Source organism: Streptopelia decaocto (assembly GCF_964273445.1).
Source record: "Streptopelia decaocto genome assembly, chromosome: 2".
Classification (NCBI taxonomy): domain Eukaryota; kingdom Metazoa; phylum Chordata; class Aves; order Columbiformes; family Columbidae; genus Streptopelia; species Streptopelia decaocto.
Genome location: NC_138655.1, coordinates 14,886,271 through 14,902,592, shown reverse-complemented (window position 1 = coordinate 14,902,592; position 16,322 = coordinate 14,886,271). Strand labels below are relative to the sequence as shown.

The following is a 16,322-nucleotide window of genomic DNA, read 5'->3' as shown; positions in this document are numbered from 1 at the left end:
GGGACATCTGCAACCAGATCAGGTCGCTCAGAGCCCCGTCCAGCCTGGCGTTGAATGTCTCCAGGGATGGGGCATCTACCACCTTTCTGGGAAACCTGGGCCAGTGTTTTATTGTAAATAATTTCTTCCTTATTTCTAGTCCGAATCTCCCCTCTTCTAGTTTAAAATCATTACTCCTTTTCCTGTCATAACATGCCCTTCTAAAATGTTTCTCCCCATCCTTCTTATAGGTTCCTCTTTAATACTGAAAGGTCACAATAAGGTCTTTCTGGAGACTTCTCCAGGCTGAACAGCACCAACTCTCTCAGCCTGTCCTCACAGCAGCCCTCTGTTCCAGCCCTCTGTTCCAGCCCTCTGTTCCAGCCTCTGTTCCAGCCCTCTGATCATCTTGGTGGCTTCCTCTGGCCCCTCTCCAACAGGTCCTGAAACTGGAGTTCATAGAGGATCACAAGTCCCTTATCTTCGTGGGGTCCATTTGCAGCCTCCATAACGGCTGCAGACCTCAGGAGGCCTCATGCCAGGGCAGAAGCGGTGTAGTCCTGAGAGGTGCTCATGCTTGGGCACCTGGTCTCGAAAGCCAAGCACTGCCCAACCCTACTGGTCGTTGCAGAGCCCGTGCTGTAGCATCGTGCTTCCCTGCAGTTCACAGCCGGCACACAGCTCGTGTGGGAGACGCCCGCAGGCAAACGGGGCTATGGGGAGTGTGGGGCCGGGCTGAGGGCGGCAGCTCCCGCCCCCCACCAGCTCTGCCCTCGGGGCTCCGGTCCCTGCTCCACGCACGGCCTCGGGGCAGAGAGCAGGGCCGGCGGGGCCGGGGCAGCGGCTCGGTGACGCCGGGACAGGTGGCGGGAGGAGCGGGAGCGGAGCTCCCGGCCCGGCTCCAGCTCCCGCCTCCGGCCCGCGTTGCCCGCCGCGGGGGGGTGCTGGCGGAGGGGGTCCCCAACAGCCTCTATATAAGCGGCTGCAATGGCTCTGCCGGCAGAGTGGAGAGGCGCGGCGGGGCGGCGGCGGCCGGGACCATGGCGACGGGCGGCGGGCAGGGCCTGCCCGCCCTGCTGCTCCTGCTCCTCCTCCGGCTCTGCGAGGCAAGTGCGGGGCACCCGGCGGGTGGGGGGGCAGCCGGCGGCCGGGCCGGCCCCGTGACCCGGCCCTCGGGGCCGCTTTTCCCCGCAGGTGAGCGGGCGGGAGGCGGCGTGTTCCCGGCCCTGCAGCGGGCGCTGCCCGGCCCAGCCGCCACGCTGCGCCCCGGGGGTGCCCGCCGTGCTGGACGGCTGCTCCTGCTGCCTGGTGTGCGCCCGGCAGCGCGGCGAGAGCTGCTCCCCGCTGCTGCCCTGCGACGAGAGCAGCGGGCTCTACTGCGACCGCGGCCCCGAGGACGGCGGCGGGGCCGCCGGCATCTGCATGGGTAGGTGGCGGCGGACGGGCGGGCCGGTGGGCAGAGGCCGGCACGGCGTTCCCCGCCTGCCCCAGCCCTCCCCGAGGCGGTGGGGACACCCTCGCCGGCTCAGCCCGCCGCGGTGCTCGCTGGAGGCTGTCGCTGTCCGGTCTTCCCCGGGCGAAGCGGCTCGTCCCGACGGCTGCGGCGGGCCGAGCGCTCCCTGCCGCTGCCGGAGCGGTGTCGAGTGCGACCGCCCTGGTCTGGAGAGGGCCGGGGGTGCCGGGTGCCCTCTGCCTCAGGGAAATGCGTTCGCTTTCCTCGCTAGTGCTGGAGGGAGACAACTGCGTGTTCGACGGGATGATCTATCGCAACGGAGAGACGTTCCAGCCCAGCTGCAAGTACCAGTGCACCTGCCGAGATGGACAGATCGGCTGCCTGCCCCGCTGCAACCTGGACCTGCTGCTCCCCGGCCCCGACTGCCCTTTCCCCAGAAAAATCGAAGTCCCTGGAGAGTGCTGTGAGAAGTGGATCTGTGACCCTAAAGATGAAGTGATTTTGGGAGGTTTTGCTATGGCTGGTGAGGAAACTAAAACTATCACAGTCATTGTGAGGAGGAGGTGATATCATACTGGAAATATCCCTGGGGTTACCCAATCTAAGACACATTGCTTTGTGTGGTTGTTGTTTTTTTTTTCTGATATTTTTCTCTATCACTAGTCACTAGTAAGTAAACTGGTGGTTATGAATAAAGGCAGAGCTCGATAGGTAAAGGAAAACATATTCAGAGGATGAGTGTGCATAGCAGTTTTTAAAGGCAGCTAAACTTAGTTAAATCCTGATTCTGAAATTGCTGTTTATCTGGTACAGAGTAGTTCTATGAGTGGAATAAAACAAGGGCAAGCTCATAATTCTCTAAACATCCCCCCACCCTCAGATCAAAGCTGCAGCCTTCCTAGTTGCTCTGCACTTATGTTTCATATCATAAATACCATTCTAACAGCTTAGTCTACAGGAGACGTTTTTTTCCCCTTGAGTTCCCCAGCTATTACAAGTGGTCAGCGTGGTAGCTAAAAAGCCAACAAATTCCTGCCTGCCAGTGCTAGAGCTCTCATCATTACTGTTGGCATTAAAAGCTTTACAAAGTACTTGGAGAAGTTATAAACACGGTGAATGGATCTGAAAAGAAAAAATCCCATTCCAAAATGCAGGATTCATAAAGTGCTTTTGTGACTGAAAAAAAGCTACATAATATTCCACCCATTTTGTTACTGAATTATGCCTGTATACCTTTTAAATTAGACTTGTAGTTCAACATGAATAAGCTACTTTTACTGAGAGTTGAGGGCACTGCATTCTCTTCCAGTCAGTGATCTTTTTGGTCTTAAGCAGGTAGTTATGCTGAAACTCTGCTAATCCATTCAAAAAACAAGTAGGGAAGGATCCAGGAAGAAAGGCTTTATTAACTTTTCAGAGGGCCATTAAGTGTCAGTTGTAAGGCACATGAGGTATAAACAAAAAGCTCGCCACCTTTCTACTATCTTTCCTTTGATTTGTCTGACAGTGACAGGCTAATCCATGAAATACCTACAGATGGATTATGTGCATTCTTTCTAGCAAAGGCCATCCTTCTTGGGAGGCCACCTTTTTTAAAGCTTTACCATGCAAAAGGCAAAAAAAGCTGTTGTAGAGGAGCTTAACAGCAAGAGCTGTGACTGATGGCTCAGTTGTGTTACTTCATTCTGTTTACTTCTGTGATAACCACGGAATCAAACTATACAGTTAGCAATATTTGCGTAATAAAGATTAACACTGCTGTGAGAGCAGGACAATAATCAGAGCTGGCTGTGCCTTTGAGTAGCTGTGATTGATAGCTCCTGGAAATTACTTCCTTTGTCCTTCTCTGCCATCACATTGGCTATAATCTGTCAATAATTGACAAGATCAGGTGACTTTATGACTTTCGGAGTAAAGGACTTTACTTCCATGCTGTTTATTAGTTTAGATAAATAATCCAACCTCTCTCATATCGAATATAAATATTTTTGTGATGTAGCTTTAGAGGAGATTGCTGATGTATTTCAATTGGAAAGAGTGAGGAGTAAAGAGTTATTAGGGTTCTAAACTGGTTAAAAAATTGGCAGTAATTCTTCCAGCTGTGAACTTGAGTGGACTGAATCTGAATGCTTTGACGATTACACTGATATGCACCTTTCTGTTATTTTTAGATGTGAGAAGCTGCCATCCAGGGCTCCTAAAAAGGCAGCTTTTAAAATTCCTAAATCCTGCCAAAAAGCATAGATTTTGGACCTATTTTGTTGTGTCATGTGTTTCTTCCCAGTTGTGGTAGAGCTCAATTCGATACTGGGTTTTCACAGGAGTTTTTCTTGTAATAAGGTTCTGTGAGGTTTTGTCTCCAGCCTACAGGCAAGAGGCCACGCTCGGGGTTGTGACAGATTCAAGCGCCAATTGTATTGAGCAGACAACAGAATGGAGTGCTTGTTCCAAAAGCTGTGGAATGGGCTTTTCCACCCGTGTTACCAACAGAAATCAGCAGTGTGAGATGGTGAAGCAGACACGGCTTTGCATGATAAGACCTTGTGAAAACGAAGAGCCATCTGGTAAGGTAAGCTGCAAAGAGTGGCAGGGTAGCAGAGCCTCTTCAGCTGTAATTCCAAGGTTGCAATATTATTGCCTAGGGTGCTCCAGATGCAAGTGCATTTAAATGCACATTTTAGCATATGTGCAGCGAGCCTGGTGTTTCTGGTAAGCATGACATTTGCCATCTTTGCTCAGTAGCTTTGTGCTGCACCTCCAGCAGGTGGAAGGAGGTGATTGTGCCCCTCTGCTCCGCTCTGGTGAGACTCCACCTGGAGTCCTGTGTCCAGCTCTGGAGCCCTCAGCACAGGACAGACATGGGCCTGTTGGAGAGGGGCCAGAGGAGCCACAGAAATGGTCAGAGGGCTGAACAGCTCTGCTGTGAGGACAGGCTGAGAGAGTTGGGGCTGTTCAGCCTGGAGAAGGCTCTGGGAAGACCTTATTGCAGCCTTTTAGTACTTAGAAAAAGCCTATAAGAAAGATGGGGAGAGACTTTTTAGCAGTGCTTGTCATGACAGGACAAGGGGTAATGGTTTTAAACTAGAAGAGGGGAGATTCAGGCTAGATATAAAGAAGAAATGGTGAGTGTGGTGAAACACTGGCCCAGGTTGCCCAAAGGGGTGGTAAATGCCCCATCCTTGGAGACATTCAAGGCCAGGCTGGATGGGGCTCTGAGCAACCTGACCTGGTTGCAGATGTCCCTGCTCATTGCAGGGGGTTGGACTAGATGAGCTTTAAAGGTCCCTTCAAACCCAAACCATTACATGATTCTGTGATAATTTGAGCCATCCCAAATAGATCAGAAATATTGCATGAGCAGCCTATTTTGACAGCTCATGCAGTCTTGCATTCTCCCACAACTGCAATTGTACTCCTTGTACATGTACTTCAGAGATCACCCAATCATGCAGATGGGTATGTCAGATTTCTAGTCTGTTGAGCATTTGGAACTGCAGAGAAATGTGTGAAATCCTGCAAAATCTGCTTAGGTAAATTAAACCTGACCTTAATCCTATGATGCTTTTTCCAAAAGCAAATCCAACACTGACACTTCACGTGCAATAAATGTGTATCCAAGGTAGCTGACTTTTTGACTGCCTGTGCATATTATGCAAGTGTTACTGTCAGGGAGAATAACATGGGTGGGTAAGTGGACCATCACTTTATGTAGCGTTCTGAGTGTTGGAAGACATTGCTAAGGCCTTTGCTGAACACTGTGCAGTTTTAAATACTATGTTTAGGAAAGGATATGAAACATTTGAGAAGAGTTGGGGAGACTTAAAAGAATGATCAAAGGTCTAGAAAACATATTCTGCTAGAGAAAAACTGAACAGAACTTTATCTGAATGCAAGAGAAGAGATGCAGTCTCATAGCTGTGTTCAGAAACTACAGGCTGTTCTGACTCCATGGGTGATACAACAAGAAATGTTGAGTTTGGATTGCATAAAACTAAGACAGGAGTGAAAATCTTCCAAGCAGTAAGAACAGTGAACCTTTAGGATTCTCTGGGGCAGATGTGGAGTCTCTGTCACTGAGACTTCCAAGGACAAGTTAGACAACTGTCTGTTAAGAATCATTATTGGATGAAGCTGATTCTGCCTTGGATCACTAGAACAGAACTTTTGAGGTTTGTTTTAACCCTTTATTTTCTCTCTGAATCTAGTCCTGTAACTTGCTCATTTGGCTTTCTGATTCTCTGATGGAACTAGTATAGCAGTGTAGCCTGAGATGTTTTCCAGTAGAGTATAGTTTCATAATGAATTCTGGTTTGGCTTGTCTCAGATGACAAGAGTGGTCTTTATTTGTCATTTATTACTGGCCCAATAGCACACTGGTGTCAAAGGGCAGATCTTGCAGGAGTTACCTGTAAGTAATTACTGAAGTAGAGGCAGAGTCTTATTGGTGTTGAACGAGCAAAGACAACAAATTTGAGTTTTCATAGTAGATCTATATCCTTGCATGTCAATTTTTAACTGCTTTCTGTCTTACACAGTGAAGTATCTAATGTGTCTTCATATTTCTCTTAGAAAGGGAAGAAATGTGTCCGAACAAAGAAGTCCCTGAAAGCTGTTCGCTTTGAATACAAGAACTGCACTAGTGTGCAGACATACAAACCTCGTTACTGTGGCCTTTGCAATGATGGACGATGCTGCACCCCACACAACACCAAAACAATTCAAGTTGAGTTCCGCTGTCCTCAGGACAAAGTCCTAAAAAAGCCAATGATGTTGATCAACACCTGTGTCTGTCATAGTAACTGTCCTCAGAGTAACAATGCTTTCTTCCAGCCGTTAGATCTAACATCTAGTGAAACAAAAATATGAAAAACATCCATTTGGTAGCACAAAAGGTATAAATAGATTCTACAAAACTTGACCCACAATCAGGTGAATGTAACAATTATGTATGTAAAATATCTAAGATGTGGTTCAAAACAGTCTAGGCGCTTTCTTTACTCCTGTAGTTTATTAAATACCTCATTTTACGTTTTCACCCTCCAAATGTCTTTTATTCACTTGAAGGACATTTTGTACCTTGGATGGAGCCTCCTTTTTCTTGACAGTGGTGTAAAGGTTACAAAAGCGAACAGCTGTCTTTCTCCTTGAGTTAAGGGGATCATGCCATGAGCTCTTTACAAGTAAATGGATTCCTTGGGTAATGCATGATACCATATCACTTAAGCTTCCAGGTTCTTAACTCACTTTGCATAATGAGTGTAAACAGTTAAGCACCCTTTTTCCATTCTAATGAAACTCTGTTTCTGATGACAGTAGAAATCTTACTGATGAAAGTGTTTCATTCTTGTGTCTTATACCTTCTATCTGTACCTCTAACTTTCTCTGAGGATTAAGTTTGCACGTAGCCCCAGAAATGGCATAGCTAACATCTCATACCGGAAGCATAGCAGATTGATAGCTGACAGCAATTAAATTGTCTTCACTACCAGTCTAATCCAAAACCCATTGAAGTCAGCATCTTAGAACTTGGTTCTAACCAATGTGTGTCTGTAGATATAACTATTTGGATGCAAAAATAAAATTTCTGTAAATTCCTCTAAAATATTAACTGTATCATATGGTGCTTTATTTCTTAGGAAGGTCTATATGTAAATAGAAACTGTATATATTGTAATATAACTTTGCTAAAGAAATAAACTTTATGTGATTCAAAATATTTTTTCCTGGAGTTTTCTTAAACTACCAACTTCTAACAGCTAAAAGCAATGGGAAGAAAAAGGGTCTGCAGACTCTTAAAGTCAAAAGACCCCATCTTGTTATGTTCTTAGTGTATCTCATTGTAATATCTGCCCTAACAATTATGCGGTGTCTTGGCACAGCAAAGGATGAATAATGTGTGAGGCACACATAAGTGTACCAGAGTAGCACTTACACCACAACTGTCTCATAACCATGTGGTAGGAAACAGCCCTCTCTTGAGAAGAAAAAAGAAAAAAAAAAAAAAGCAGAAGGCCAAATCTGGGCATATTTGGCCTAGTGTTGTTCTCTGGAGGAGCGGGCAACCTCCAGTTCTGCAGTTCCGGACATACACACAGGGTGGAATTCAGCTCTGGGCTAAGACTTAAATTTGGTGACTATGTGTAGACATCTAAATAGCTGTTATAGCCAGTGGAGACCAAAATAAAGTTATTTGTGAGTAGGTACCAACAGCTGAAGTATTTTTAGTAACTGTAAGTCATGAGGCCCTGATGCTAAAACTCATACTGGTTAAGGTTTGATAGATTTTGTGACTCTTGCATGGGTTTCCCCACTACCTGTGCTAATGATAAATTGCTTTGTAGCCATTGCTACTGTTATCAACACATCCCTGCCTGCTTCATGCTGTTCAAACAGCTGGAAGAAGACAAGTCTTATCCTTCATCAGGCAGGTGCTCATGCATACGTGCACACTCACTGCCCTTGCACTGGTTAATTCCTGATCAGAATAGTTTGGGTTGGAAAAGACCTTCAAAGGTCACCTTGTCCAAACCCCGTACGATGAGCAGGGACTAGATCTGGTTGCTCAGAGCCCTGTCCAGCCTGGCCTGGAATGTCTCCAGGGATGGGGCATCTACCACCTCTCTGGGCAACCTGGGCCAGTGTTTCACCACCCTCATTGTGAAACATTTCTTCCTTATCTCTAGTCTGAATCTCCCCTCTTCTAGTTTAAAACCATCAACATTTGTTCTACTGCAGTAGGCCCTACTAAAAAGTCTCTCCTCATCTTTCTTATGAGCCCCTTTAAGTACGGAAAGGCTGCAATAAGGTTTATCCGGAGTCTTCTCTTCTCCAGGCTGAACCCCAACTCTCTCAGCCTGTCCTCACAACAGAGCTGTTCCAGCTCTCCAACCATTTTTGTGGCCTCCTCTGGACTCTCTCCAACAGGTCCATGTCTCTCTGACACAGAGAGTTTGTAAAGTTCTTCCTTGTTTTGCACCCCAGCAACCTTATATGCTGGGAAATGCCAAGTGTTGGAGAGCACAAGCCCAGAACTCCTACAGGTGGCTGAGGAGTGGTTAAGGAGCAAGTTAGAATCTAAGAGAGAGGGAGGAAGGATTATTTAAAACTGCTTTCATCCCACTTCTCTATCAGCTGTCCCTGAGGCTCAGACTGGTTTGTTAACTGGTTTTCTAATACAAGGGAAGCTATTGAGTATTTTTCAGGATCATCTTGCAAGTTCTATGCCTCTTGATTTGTGAGAAACACATCAGCTACCAAACAATGCAGCATCTGATTGTCTGGCCAAATGTTGACAGTCTTTGGATTAATAAAACTCAGCTAATACTGAGCCAGGAGTAATTAGAGAGGAATGCAGTCAACCACTGATTTCCTAAGAAGCAAAATGGTTCACTCAATCACTTTATTTTGACAGTTCCTCTACTCTTTTCACATCCAAAGTCATTTATTCTTGTGCATCAATGTATCATTGTTACCTTGCTGCTTCTTTATCCTTCATCTTTCCCTTCATGTTACCTGGATTTTCAAATAATTCCTTATGTTTTCACTTTATTGGAACAAGCAAGCAAAGCACAGGCACCAGGGAGAAGCAGTTCATGTAGTTTCCCTTTCACAGGCAAGTTGAAGAGCTTATCCAGAATATGAATCCATGACTCCTTGTATGCAACGATCATCCACTACTCTTCAGTTTGTGCTTTTTTGCCCTTCAAAGGCAGGAGCTTCTGATATTTTTGAAGAGACATAAAGCCAGCTTCCTGCTGAGACACTTTTGTGTCTCAGCTTACCCATCACTTCCTTTGCAAAGAGGAGTATGTGCACTATGGCATATGGGTTCAACTGCAACTCAAATAACTCCTTTTGTCTATAAACAGTTCCCCGGCACTTTAAACTATGGTCTCCACATCAGTATATCCAGTGCCAAAATAGCCCAAATAACTCTCCTTAGTGCTGCTTTTACGTGATCTCCACGTCTCTAACCCATTTTGTGTGAAGGGATGTGCATTGTTACAAGCATTACAACCTTCAGGGAAGAAAAGTGCTAAAATGTTCAAATCCTTACTGGCTAATTTTATTAACATCAGAACTATTGCAATCTCAGTGTCTTCTTACAATGCTGCAGCATTTCAGCAGGAAAAATATCTTTTGGAAGGGAACACAAATGTTTCCCCTGGAAAAAAGGAGCCAAAGTTCTCCACTGGCTTTTAAGCATAATACCAATCCACTGGCTATTTTTACCTCAACTTGGCTGATACAGCTTTTCATCTGGTATCATTTTTTTTATAATCATTTAGATTTGTTTTACTTTAATAGAGACAATCACTAGCTTAGACTTTGGGCCAGTTTCAGTGTGTTCCTGCAAAAGGTTGTGACACTGATTAAATTAAAACACAGCAGCGGTGTGTCAAATCTGTGACATTTGTCTAAGTAAACTCCAATGATAAAATCCTGAACTTTCCTGGTTTAGGACTGTGATTTTCCCAAGCAAGCAAAGTTATATTATTCATGTTGAGCAAAATTAAATTATTCAAATGTCAGCAGTTCATTTTCATATCTCTCAGGATTCCCATCTGAGCATTTCAGGAAGTATGTCTTGACATTCAATGTATGGGTCCATACAGCAATATCTATAGAGCATGATACGGTGATGGAACAAGCACAAAATATGCTGGTTGACTTGTTCATCCCATACTGTGAACCAATTTACCTTTCCTTTGCTAGTATCAGCCAAGGACTGTTCCAAAAATAGGCTGCTTAGAAACTTTATCTATTTGTTTGTTTATTCGTTAAATTTAACAGCTTTTGGTGTTAGCGACTGGTAGGCTAAGTGCACCTTCAGTAAGTAATGTCGATGATAGCCAGTGTTACCTCCTACAGCACATATAACCAGTAAAGATGTTTGTAGCTACTTGCAGGACTGTTTCTCCTCTAGGATTTCATTACAGCAACGTGCTTCTTGTATTTAATCTGATTTGAACTTGTCTTTTTTCTTCTTCTTTTTTCCCCTTCACTGACTATGTAAGGACACTTTCTGTCAGCATCTTCAGCTGGATGCCTGATACTAGAATGAAGACCTCACAGTGAATAAACTTCTACAATTTATTTCAGTAAGATCATGGCTTCACCCTTTCTGTTTTTCAGTGTAATTCCAGGAGTGGTACAATAAAAACTTCAGGAAAAATAGAATGTCTCTATTTTTTTATTCTAGAGTAAGCTATAATTTTTCTTCACTCTATTTTTTTTAATTTATAGGTTGTAGGGCGATGGACAGGAAGCAATTTAGTTACTATTTCTAGAACTAATATTTATGTTTTATGACAAAATCAAGCCTCATGAAACAGGATTTTATTTCTCTCCTCTGACAATTTCCTACATTGACATTTATTTTTATTCTTGATATTTTTTTTTTTTCGGTACCAAAGCCATCTACATTAACAGAAGCTTCAAAGAGCCATTCTAGTTACATCTGCCATATGAATTTTGTAATACAAGCTCTCTAGTGCAGGCATCAAACTTAGTGTGACCTGTGGGAATTCTGCTCTGATTTTCCCATGACTAATCCCAGTTTATTCGTTAGAAAGGTATGAACACTTGTACAATGACCAGAAGATGCTATGCTGATTATCGATCAAGAGACCTACCATGCAGCTGTGAGAGGAACAGTTTGCTTGCAATTATCTAGTAAATGTGTTTATATTAATTTAAATTCTTGCAGCTAACACTGAGCAAAATGGTAACTAAATGTGTGAAGTTAGAGCAAACAGCCTGTTTCTTTATGGTCAAGCACATCTTTAAAATCTCATGTTCTCTCCACCGACTGTAGAGGGAGCCCAGATGATTGACTGCCTGCCAGTCAGCTTGCTGGAATCACATGAAATTAATTCACACTAAGCCTCTCCACTCAGAGAAACAGTAGAGAATAGCCATTGCTGATCTCTTGATTTGCAGCTTAGCAAAGAGGAAAAAATACTTATTTATATTGCAAGAAGTATATTAATCTGTCCTGGCCATACAAATGGTCACATTAAAATGACAAGTGACCCACTGACCTAAAACGCTTCAGTGTTCAGGGATGGTAACCTGGTTGTTGTTATTCTCAAAGTCAGAATAAAATATTGTCCCTAAAATACTGCATTTCAGTTCATGCACAGAGACCTGTACTTCTGGTCTCCTAGGCTGACTCTCATCATCTTTAGCCTTTCATTCTACCAGCATGTGCTGAATGCATTTCCCAACTTCTTCCTTATTTTTCCCATGCTTTCCTCCACAAAACACTCTTTTTATCGCAGTTCTCAAACCTCATTCCTTATTATCCGCTTCTACAGTGCCCTCAGGTGTTAAATCAAACACTCATATCCCATTGCTGGAGGCCTTGCCCATGCATCCCAGGCACCCCCTGCATCCTTCCTTCTCCCTTTCTCCTGAGTCTTGCAGCCCTCAGGGTACATGTTATGCCCACTGTGTTTATGAAAACACTTTTTTGGAGTTAATCAGAAATTTTTCAAGCACACTAAAAATTTAATTTTGATGAAAGGAAAACATTTACAAGGCTATTTTAAAGAGGAAAGGGTGTGTTAGGGAAAGATATTTGCTCTCCTGTACCACTGGGTCTGGGTCCTCAGAAACCCGGGCTCAGCACCTCATCTTGCCTAATTCAGAAAGATCCAGAAGAAAAAAAATCTGTGCATTAGGCCAAACAGAGCCTTGAACTTGCACATAACCCAAGACTGTGCTCTGACAATCAGGACAGAAAAAGAAGCACATTAGCCCCCGTGGGAGGATTGCTCGTTTGTTGGATTGGTTCCTCACACACACCTGTTCTGTTTTTAATTGAAGAATTGCACTTCAATAGAAAGCTGGGTTTTGTGCATAAAGAAACAAACTCCAGAAGTCCTTTCATGGGATGAGGGAAAATTGCATCCTTTGAACTGCCTTAGTAAACAAGTAAAAATCACTGAAACACTTAAAAAGTCATAACCTCACCACTTCGCAGAAACTGTATCTTCAGACTGTAACATGCTAGGCTGGCTGATTCACAAACACAATGCACCTCTTTGGGGAAAAGAATCAGACTTTCTACATTTGTATATATCTTTAGCACTCAACAGCTATGTTCTCATCCTGTGGGATATGAGTTTGTGATGGTACATTAAAATGCTCTCATTCCCATACCAGGACCATGCTAAGGGCTGCCTTTCACACCACTGCATTGCTTAGAGGGAAGAGGAAAGGCCCCATCACTTGAGGCCAGAATTACAAGCAGTACTTCATTTCACATTCACAACACAGGTTTCTGTGGCATTGCCCGGTTCTCCTTCAAACCATGGGGAAGGGGGGACACCTGGTGGCTACAAGCCACTTTGTCTTGTCAATAATGATAAACTTTGGGCCTGAAAGCAGGGATGCGTCTGGAAGGATGAGACCAACCGATGTTACTTATGACAGCTGTCACTGGTTCTGGGGACATTAACAGTAAGGTAGGGCAGAAGCCTGAATATTATTATTATTATCATTATGGCAGTCCCTGGAGGCCCCAGCCCCACTGGAGTCCTCCTTTGGCTTGGTGTAGCTATACAATGCAGTAGAAAGTTTCTCATCCCAGAGACTTTCCAGTTCAGTGGAAAGGACACAAAGGATGAAGGGAAGGAAAAGCTCTTTTCTCTGCTTAGCACACGAGGCACTAAAAGCTCAGAATATATAAACAATTTATTCTACACCACACACGATTTGTGGTAAAAGCAGGAAACGAGCCCATTTCTCTTAAGTCACCATCTACAGCCTTAACCACAAAGGCTGCCCTCCTCCTCCTAGCTTTATCAAGTCCATCCTGCACTTCAGAGGATCCTGTTGCAGAGGAAATGAAGCCATATGCTTTCTTTTTAGAGAACCAGAGCAGGCTCTAGCACCACATAGGACCTTCACAGACTAAAAGGACTACAAGCTCAAGGAAAATTATGGTCTCAGAATGGTGACTGTTCATGGTGAAGAGGCTGCTCTGTGATACAGGTGCACTTAAGACTGTCTTCATTTGATTGCAAACCACTATGTTTTGGTTCCATGTTTTGGAATATGGTTTTTCATCTCTCTTCTTTGGAATGTTTGTGGAGGCAATGCTCATCTCTCCCTCGCACTGACCATTATTCAACAAGGTTGCTGAATCTTCCCTCTTCCAGGCTGTAGTGAACATTTTAGTTTCCATATCAGTGTGAAAAATAACCACAAAGCCGAGGTATCGGTATTCGCACCTCATGTGCTGAGCTTTACCCGGCTTTTCAGTTATTTCTGTGAAAAGCATTTTTTCAGATTTACCACGAGGGGGAGGCAGCTGTAAAATTATCATTCTTAGAACTTAAGGAAAACACAGCGGCATCCACAAAAAGAGCATAAGCAAACCTGTCTTCAGGCTTATAGAAAATATTAACCTTTTCACGGCTTTTATCGATTCATATCCTTTTAAGTAAGGATTATTTTTTAAAAATCTTATTAATTACATTTAGAATGAAATCTGGCATTTCCCAGAGGAAAGAACTCTGCTAACGGAAGCAATGGTCTTGCACTGCCCTTACAGGGAGTGAAATAATAGAAATAGTTTCTCCAGAATTTAAATCAACCAGCAAACACATGCTGCATGTTTAATATGAAGCAGATCAGAGAAAAAAACTCTTTCAAAATTTCAGATACGTTATTACACATTGAATAAAAAAATACATGCTTGTACTAAAAAAAAACAAAACAAAACATTTTTTTTTCTCTTTCTAACAGAATAGTGTACACACTCCAAATATGCTCCCCAACCTAATTTATCTTGCTGTGTGTCTGAAACAGAATTTTTAAGGACATAACTACCAAAATCTAAGAACATGAAAAGTCTTAGAGTGATAACTAAGGTCACCAAAAACCTCCCACTGCTCCCAGCACCAGCAGATGAGGCAGAGAAAAGAGCCAGGTGAGACTGAGAGAGGTCAACTTCCTTCCCCATGGTCTCCAGCAGATCTCTCAGATGGCTTTTCTTTTTTAAGTGATGGAAATAAAATGAGTTTTCTCTCTCAGCCTATTTCTATGATGACTCTACTTCAGCAAGCCATGGAGCATTCAAAGTCCAAGGTCAACGTGAGTGTAGAGCTAGAAAAGCAGCTGGGAAACCCTTTGGGAACACTAATTATGAGCGTATGAGAAACGGTCCTCTCCCCTGTGTAAGACACCAGTCTATCAAAGATTGGCATTCAATAGCAAGCCTGCAGAATAGGCTACCTCTGAAAACTATAATGAATAACCTCTAAAGAAACCCTTATAAAATCTTAAACATGCACAAAATACTAGCCAAGGGCTTAATAAAATACACAAGCCCCACACGAAAAAAAAACAGACAAAACAAACAGAAACCTATGGCAACTCCAAACATAACAAGATGGACCTCATAAGGAGGAATTAACAGTAAATCTCTCAATAACTTGCCTTTCGTGGCCAGAGGTCTGCTATCTCCCCAGGGTACAGAGCACAGAGAAACCAAATTAAACTGTGGTTATCTGATGTCTCTGGTGAGATTCACTTCGTCCCACGTCAGAGCTCAGTGGGCAGCTAAAACCCAGGACCGGGAGTCAGAAAGTCTGGAGTCAGTTCCCAGCTCTGCCACAGGCTTGCTGTGTAGCACTGGTCTCCTTACTCAGCCTTTGTTTGCCTCAGTTTCCACAGCTAAAGTCCTTGGGGATTGCAATAGTGCTGCAGTGCAGGGTGATGCTGCAAAGCCCGGAGCAGGGCTGCTCACATACCCACTAGGTCAGGGGGGGTAACCACTGTCCAGTGTGGCAGTTCCTAGATGTTCACCATCACATGTTTTTGAGTTCTTCAGATTCTTGACAGGGAAGGACAGCTTTCAGACTATCCTGAGTTTATGGCTGGTAGATTAAGTGATTGCTGGCAGATGTGACACTTCTTAATCATGGGAGGTTGGTGTTCCTGCATGTTGAATAGCATGGCAAGGGGAATGCAAGTGGCACCCCATCCCGGGAGCCCAAGGTTATGTTGCAGAGCAAGGCACTAACAGAGTCAGGCAAGACAGGCTGTGTTCCCTCAGTACCCTGCTGAGCTGCCTGATTCTATTTTCCATGTATTAGTAACCATGAGTTGCTCAAGCCACAGCTGTAGGAGCAGCCTGCTGAACCACAAAGTGCTGGGACTGTATCGTATGGCAGCTACGATGGGGAACAACTGTGTAACCTTCATCATTTTTCACCACTTAAAAGGTGTCTTCACTCCTGCAATTATGTGACACCATCCACAGCAGTACCAACCCCAGACAATGCCCATTTTATGCCCCCTGTGATCTGTGCCATTTACAGACAGTATCTCACAGCATGGGTTCAAGTCAATTTCATAGAAAAGAAATCTTGGAAGAAATTCTCAGACCCTAGTGCAGATCTATAATGTCACTTGGCAAGGTCTCATCCCATTAGGCTCAGTCATTTCCCATATTACCACAAAATGAAAATCCCTCATCCAGCCTGATTTCTGATGGAGATACACACAACCACATAGAACAGAATTTGCAGGAAGCCTGTGGGAAGAGAGGGCTGCAGCCAAGGGCAAAGGGCATGCAGATGGCATGTAGGAACACGGGACAAGAGTGAGCTAGATCCTGGCACAACACTGGGACTTATCCTGATTGAACTTTACTCCAAATTACATGAAGGAAAGTCAACAGAGCAATGCACAGGAGATGAGGGAGTCAGCCTGCAAAAATGATTGCTGCAGAAGGAAATGCCTATATTAAAAATCATATCCATTTTAAAAGAGAACAATTAGCATTGCAAATTGAAGCCCACCCAATCTAGAAATACCATGGATAAAGCTGCCTGTGTGAGGTGTGATTCAAGCAGGTTCCCTCATCAGTCTCACC

General features: G+C 44.1%; 1 protein-coding gene across 1 annotated transcript; it reads left to right on the top strand.

The window, feature by feature from the left end:
• Positions 1-1,019: 1,019 nt before the first annotated feature.
• Positions 1,020-7,140, top strand: CCN3 (cellular communication network factor 3; the record flags this gene model as incomplete). The annotated part of the gene is given in 6 exon segments (XM_082045146.1): positions 1,020-1,127; positions 1,130-1,160; positions 1,163-1,405; positions 1,704-1,955; positions 3,796-4,001; positions 6,002-7,140. Coding segments are annotated over 6 exon segments (1,137 nt in total). The 3' UTR covers positions 6,299-7,140.
• Positions 7,141-16,322: the final 9,182 nt, after the last annotated feature.